Below are 6000 nucleotides of genomic sequence, written 5' to 3'. Positions count from 1 at the left end.
AGATATCCCACAGCAGGGTTAACTAGTCGTCATACGTGACATCCCTCGTGCTTATGTGCCTCATAATGGGAAGTTTGCACCTCTGAACTGCCTTCCTCCAATTCCCCCTCCACCCACCTCTGATGACCACAAACCTGATTTCTTTTTCTATGAGTTTGCCTTTTTTTGTTCTGTTGTTAGGTGCTGCGTATAAGCGAGATCATATGGTATTTGTCTTTATTGTTGAGCATCTTTGCGTGTGCTTAGAATTAATCTTTCTTGAACTTCGGTGTGTTTGGTACTGTTGACCACTTTTTCCTTCTTCGATACTTTCTTCTCCCTTTTCAGGAGAACTTTATAGGATACCTTCCCTTTTCATCTTCATAACTTAAGCCACCATATATCCACTGATGTCACTATCTCCAGCCTATAATCCATGTTTCCAGGTGCCTGCCACCATGGCCATTTTTCAGCGCCCTACTGGAAGCTGTCTGACTGCCTTACAGATGGACGCTCCTCCCTGTAGCTGGGCAGCCAAGCAGCGTTAGCGGCCTTTGTCTCTCTCTACCCTCCCTTCCCCACACTCTGAAAGCATGAAGTCCCGTAAATTGTACCTTCTAACTTTTGCTGAAACGTGTCCCTCCCTTTCAGTCTCCACTGATACTATCTCAGTTGAAGCCCTTGTCACTTCTTGTTTGACCTCTTGTGACAACTTCTAAACTTTTCCTCTGCTGCTTGCCTTAATTCTTCACACTGTTGACAGGGTATTTTTTCCTAAAACACAAGTTTGAAAAATTATCCTCCAACTGAAATCTTCAGTGGCTTTCTATCACCTATGAGACCTTTGCCACGTGGCCCCTCCCGCGTTTCCAAGTTCCGTTTCCTGTTTCCCCTCCACACGGACCTGTATTCCAGTTGCATCAAACTACTCAGCTTCCTGTCATGGAATGTGCTGCTTACGTTTCCATGAACTTGCTTGCTTCCGTGTCTGCACACTTTCCCCTCCCTCTGGACTATTTTTCTGTTTTATTGTCTACCTAATGGACTTCTGCTTTCATTCACGATGCTGCTCGAACATCAGTCACAGCAAGTCTTCCCTACTCCTCCCCAGTACATAGATTTAATTGTTGTAAAACAGCTTATAACGTATCGTATATGCAATCCTGCCATATTTTGTAGCAACCAGTACATTCTTTGATTTGCGCTTATACTCGGTTTTTTTAAAAACTTTCTTAGGGGAATCGTCAGACATATGCAAAGGTGGAGAGGGGAGTAAATAAACCTCAGTGCGCCTATCCACCCAGTTCAACGATTGCCAGCTCGTGGCTGCTCTCGTTTATTGTTCAGTCTGCATTTCCAGACATCGTATCATTTATCCATAGATACTTCAAGTACTTACACGTCTGTCTTACAGTGATTTATTTTCACGTCGTTCTTTCTGACTAAACCAAGAACTAACTGTCTAAAGTAGGAACTGTGTCTTATTCTCCCATTCTCATCATTGAACACATCACAGACAGTTGTTAAACATTTGTTGAATGAATAAACAAGCAAATGCCAGATGAGTACTTGAGAACAGAGCTGAGGTTCAAGCTCTGGGGAACACTTACGTGAAAGGATAGACAGAGGAAGAGAAACAAGCAAAGACTACTGAAAGTAGTCAGAATTACTGTCTAGATGAAAATGTTTTAACTATCCTGATGAGCTTACATTAGGGCAGCCATAAGCAGTGCGTGTAGAAAATAGTTGGAGGATTTTCTGAAGCTCTTGTTCTGGATTTCAGGGAAACTTATAACAGTCTGAGGTGGGATGGAGATTCTTCTATGACAGAGGTTTTGGATCAGTCATATGTTGGGAGGATATCACAAACCATGAGTTCTACAGACAGAAATTGCAGTCACAAATTCTAGATACTAAATATGGAAAGATTATAAATCATGCATTTATCTCCTTAGCCATCCTGAAATGATTTGTTATTCCCCGTCCATAGTATCATTTTCAAGATAGTAGTAGTACTTGGGTTTGGATATACACAAATAGAGTTAAAATTAATTCAGTCATCTGCGTTATGTATCTGCTGTGTGTTAGGCACTAAAAAAATGGGAGATAAGACTGGTATATCTATCTAACCCAGCAGCTCTGTTGGTTCCTGGCACATATTTGGTGCTTAAGTAAATGTGCTAAAAGTCTGGAGAAGTGTTAGTAGCTCTTGCTTCTCATTTTTGACAGTGTCATCTCTTATTCTTCTTATAATTTAGGGCCAAAGCACTCACTGACCCAGATTTCTCAATCGATGCTGGATCTCTGTGATGAAAAACTCAAAGAGGTAAGACATTTAAAATGAGAGACAGGCAGTAGAATTTGAAAGTGGTGGGTAGCAAGGTTGAGGAAGTAGGGAATATAACAACGAAGAGTGGAGAAATGTGGAAGTAGCAGATCTTGAGTATGTTAGTCTGGAAAGGACCTTACTGGTCATATAGTTAGTCCAATTCCCTTTTCTTGTAGATGGAAAAACTGAGGTCCATAGAAGAGAATGACTTGCCTTGGGCATCGTGAATATTAAACAGTGGAGCTAGGATTAGAATCTAGAACCTGCGTAACTCTTTAGAAAGGGCCAAGGAAAGTGACTTCCCAGGGATTGTCTGGAGCTGAGAGACAGTTTTGGCAGGGAGGAATTGTAATTTTTAAAAGATTATCTACCTGTATTCTATATTGTTACCAAAAGAATATGGAAACCTTATGAGCTTACAAAAATGCAAGTATAAAAATGTTAATATTGAAGGAGACACTTTATAAGGAGGATAATCACATGGCCAGTAAACATGAAAAGATTCTCAACCTGATTGATCATAGGGGAAATGCAAATTTGGACCATAATTAGATAACCATACACACTAATCAGAAAGGCTAAGATGTACAAAGAAGATTGACACTAGTAAATGTTGGTGAGGATATGGAGCCCTTGGAACACAAATTTTTTTTCCTGGTATGATCTAAAATGAATTTCTTGGGTTAGATTTCCTTACATAGAAGTCACTAATCAACAGTAGTGTGTTCAGTGTTTCCAACAATAGTTTTACAGCAAAAACAACATGATATTAAAATCTCACTTAGTGAAGGTGTGTTTTGTTATGGAAGCTAAGATTTTGATGCCTAGAGATGTATATTTTTGGTGACCTACAAGAACAGAATATAGACTACCTGAAGGAGTGGTTGGTATATCCCTTTTGATCCTTTTAATGGACTATCATTTATCTGGACTTTTTGCCTGCAACTAAATAGTCAACAAGGGCAACAGGCAGCCAAACCTTAGAATGTCCTTAATTTTGTATGGTGATCATACCTCAGAGAAACTTCTGCCTTTGCTTTGCTTCATTTCACATCAGAAAGAAGATAAATTGGCTCGTTTAGAAAAAGCTATCAACCCCTTGCTGGATGATGATGACCAAGTGGCATTTTCTTTCATTCTCGACAACATTGTCACCCAGAAAATGATGGCCGTTCCAGATGTAAGTGGTCTCTGTGCTAAATATTGTGAAAATAGTGCAGGGGAAAGGAAAGGACAGTGGAGCGTGCGAGTGTATGTATGTTGGGGAGTCTAGAGGGTGGCGTTTGTCAATTCAGACTCATATATAATTTTAAAAGCATTATCGTTGAAATCAAAGAGGCCAGCAATCTGGATATAGACAGGTTTTTTTTTTCTTCCTATTGTTTACGGTCAGTATTTGAATGTTCCTGAATAGCCCTGAAGAGAAATTAGTATGCCAGCGAATGGGAAGCTTTGGATTTAGAGGTGCTTCTTGACAGATGACAGTTTGATAATTATCCAGTGTGTGTTGTCTTTTGTTTCTTTTTCTGTGTTTTGCAACTTTATGACACAGTTGCTTTGTCGATTGTTTGTATCATTTTGTTGTAACGTTCCTGCCTAGGAATTCTGAGCTGTTTTCTATTGTGTTGTAGGCATATATTATATGCATGTCATGCTATGAAACTTTTAGATGAGACTAGGGAATAAGAAATTTTAATTGTGAATATGGAGCAGGGATTCTTACTCTGTCAGGGCATAGGAAGCCTTGAAGGAAGCCTGTACTCCTTAAAATCTGTAAAGAGTTTTGTGTGATTCTGCGTCTTTGTAGGAAAAGGGTCTCTAGCTTTCGTTGGAGTCTTAGGAGTATTTGCAGTCCAGTGAAGGTTGAGAATCTCCAGTATAAGGAATGGTTTCCATTTAATTTCTCGTGCTTTCTTTTTACTAGTCTTGGCCATTTCATCACCCAGTTAATAAGAAATTTGTTCCAGACTATTACAAAGTGATTGTCAGTCCAATGGATTTAGAGACTATACGTAAGGTGAGTGATTTGATCTAAGATGTCTTTTTGGAATCAAGTAACTTTGTATGTGTATCTGAGTCTCTGATTCTTTTAATCGCAGAATATCTCCAAGCACAAGTATCAGAGTCGGGAGAGCTTTCTAGATGATGTCAACCTTATTCTGGCCAACAGTGTTAAGTACAATGGTGGGTATGTCTTCTTGTTTTTCTCTCTTTCCATCAGTCTATCTATCTGACACTAAAGCAGGCACACATTTTAGAGTGTGTGTCCTGTAGAGTTTGTTAGTAACTCTTAAGGATGTAAAAGCAATGTACGTTTAATTTTTAAACTCTAGAAATCCCAGAAGAATGAGACGAGAGTAACAGTCCAATGGATCTTACTTTGGGCTTTGAGCCATCAGTGCTCTCCACGAGAGGCGGACCCTCCCCTGTGCCCCAGGCCCTTAGATGGAGCTTAGGGAGATGTGTGACTGTACCCCATGGCAAGCTTCCTCAGAGCATGGAGCTTTCGCCTAGGATGCGAACCATTTGAATAACACATACCAGTCTCCATGCCAGCTACTTAATCTAATGACAGGATTGACACCGTCACTGTCCTCGTGTCATTCATGATCCAGTGGACAGAGAAGTACGGTTAAACATAGCTCGTTGAGAAGGGCTGCAGTGCAGGGGTGCTCCAGTAAGTTTCAGATACGCAATTTAACATTCTGGGCAGAGAGCTCAGAATGTTCAGCATCACAGAGGAATGAAAGAGCAGAGCAAGTTCCAGGAACGGGACTCCACTGGAACCGGCGTGTTTCACAGGGGAAAGTAGTGGGAGGCGAGCTTTCCACTTTCATTCTGTCTGGGTTGGGTTTTGCTCTTCGGAAATGAGAGCGTGGAAATGCCTTTGGTCAGGTCAGTTACCCATCCATTATCGTCTTTTGAAAACTCCTAAAGCTAATTGGCCAGAATTCTGGTAATAAAAGTGTTGGCAGGCCCACAGATGTCTACCAGTGATTATAACGGATGATAAGCAAGGAGGAGTGTTACAGAAAGGCCGCTGGGCCTGGTCGTGGCCGGCTTAAGATAAAGGGAGGATTTGCGAGGAGCTTATGTAAGGCAATAAGAAAAATCCAGAAGGTGCTAATTAAAAAATAAGCAGAGGGCAGATGGACAAATCACAGAAGACAAACATTAAATAGCTAATGAACGTAAATATTCAGTGGCACCTGGGAATCAAAGAAATGCAAATTGAGACAAAGAGATACCAGTTGTTTTTTTTTTTTTTTTACCTAGTAGATGAGCCGTTTTTGTTTTAATGGAAATAGGCAATGCCAGTGACGCAGGTGCTCTCGCATATTGCTGTTGGCAGTATAAAATCGTAAGACGTTTCTGGAAAGCTCTTTGGCAGCATTGAGAGACTTAAAAATAGTTAAGCGAACAGATTTTGTAGTCCAGTAGACTCAAATTTGAATATTGGCCGCACCGCTGAATAGCAGTGTGACTGGGTACGTAACTCAGCTTCTGCTTTCCCATCTGTAAGGTAGGGGTAGTATAGTGTCCTCCTCAGAGGGCTGTTGTGAGGATCAGATAAAATGATGCATGTTAGTGCTTAGCACATGGTAATAGGATGAAACTCTATTCTGGTCAGAGATGTAGACGAAGGCGTTTATAATAATATTATTTGTATTAATGAGAAATGACCTGAATGC

At 40.6% G+C, this 6000-nt stretch overlaps 1 protein-coding gene across 1 annotated transcript in view; it reads left to right on the top strand.

Moving 5' to 3' along the window:
- The window catches only part of TAF1 (TATA-box binding protein associated factor 1), a 57371-nt gene that overhangs the window by 29065 nt on the left and 22306 nt on the right, over window positions 1-6000 (top strand). The window contains exons 27-30 of the mRNA XM_023537445.1: window positions 2186-2305; window positions 3366-3488; window positions 4233-4325; window positions 4408-4492. Coding sequence (XP_023393213.1) covers window positions 2186-2305; window positions 3366-3488; window positions 4233-4325; window positions 4408-4492 — 421 coding nt within the window. The remainder of the gene's footprint in view (window positions 1-2185; window positions 2306-3365; window positions 3489-4232; window positions 4326-4407; window positions 4493-6000) is intronic.

The sequence above is a fragment of the Pteropus vampyrus genome, unplaced genomic scaffold (assembly GCF_000151845.1).
Source record: "Pteropus vampyrus isolate Shadow unplaced genomic scaffold, Pvam_2.0 Scaffold191, whole genome shotgun sequence".
NCBI classification, from domain to species: domain Eukaryota; kingdom Metazoa; phylum Chordata; class Mammalia; order Chiroptera; family Pteropodidae; genus Pteropus; species Pteropus vampyrus.
This window is presented reverse-complemented; position numbering and strand designations above follow the sequence as displayed.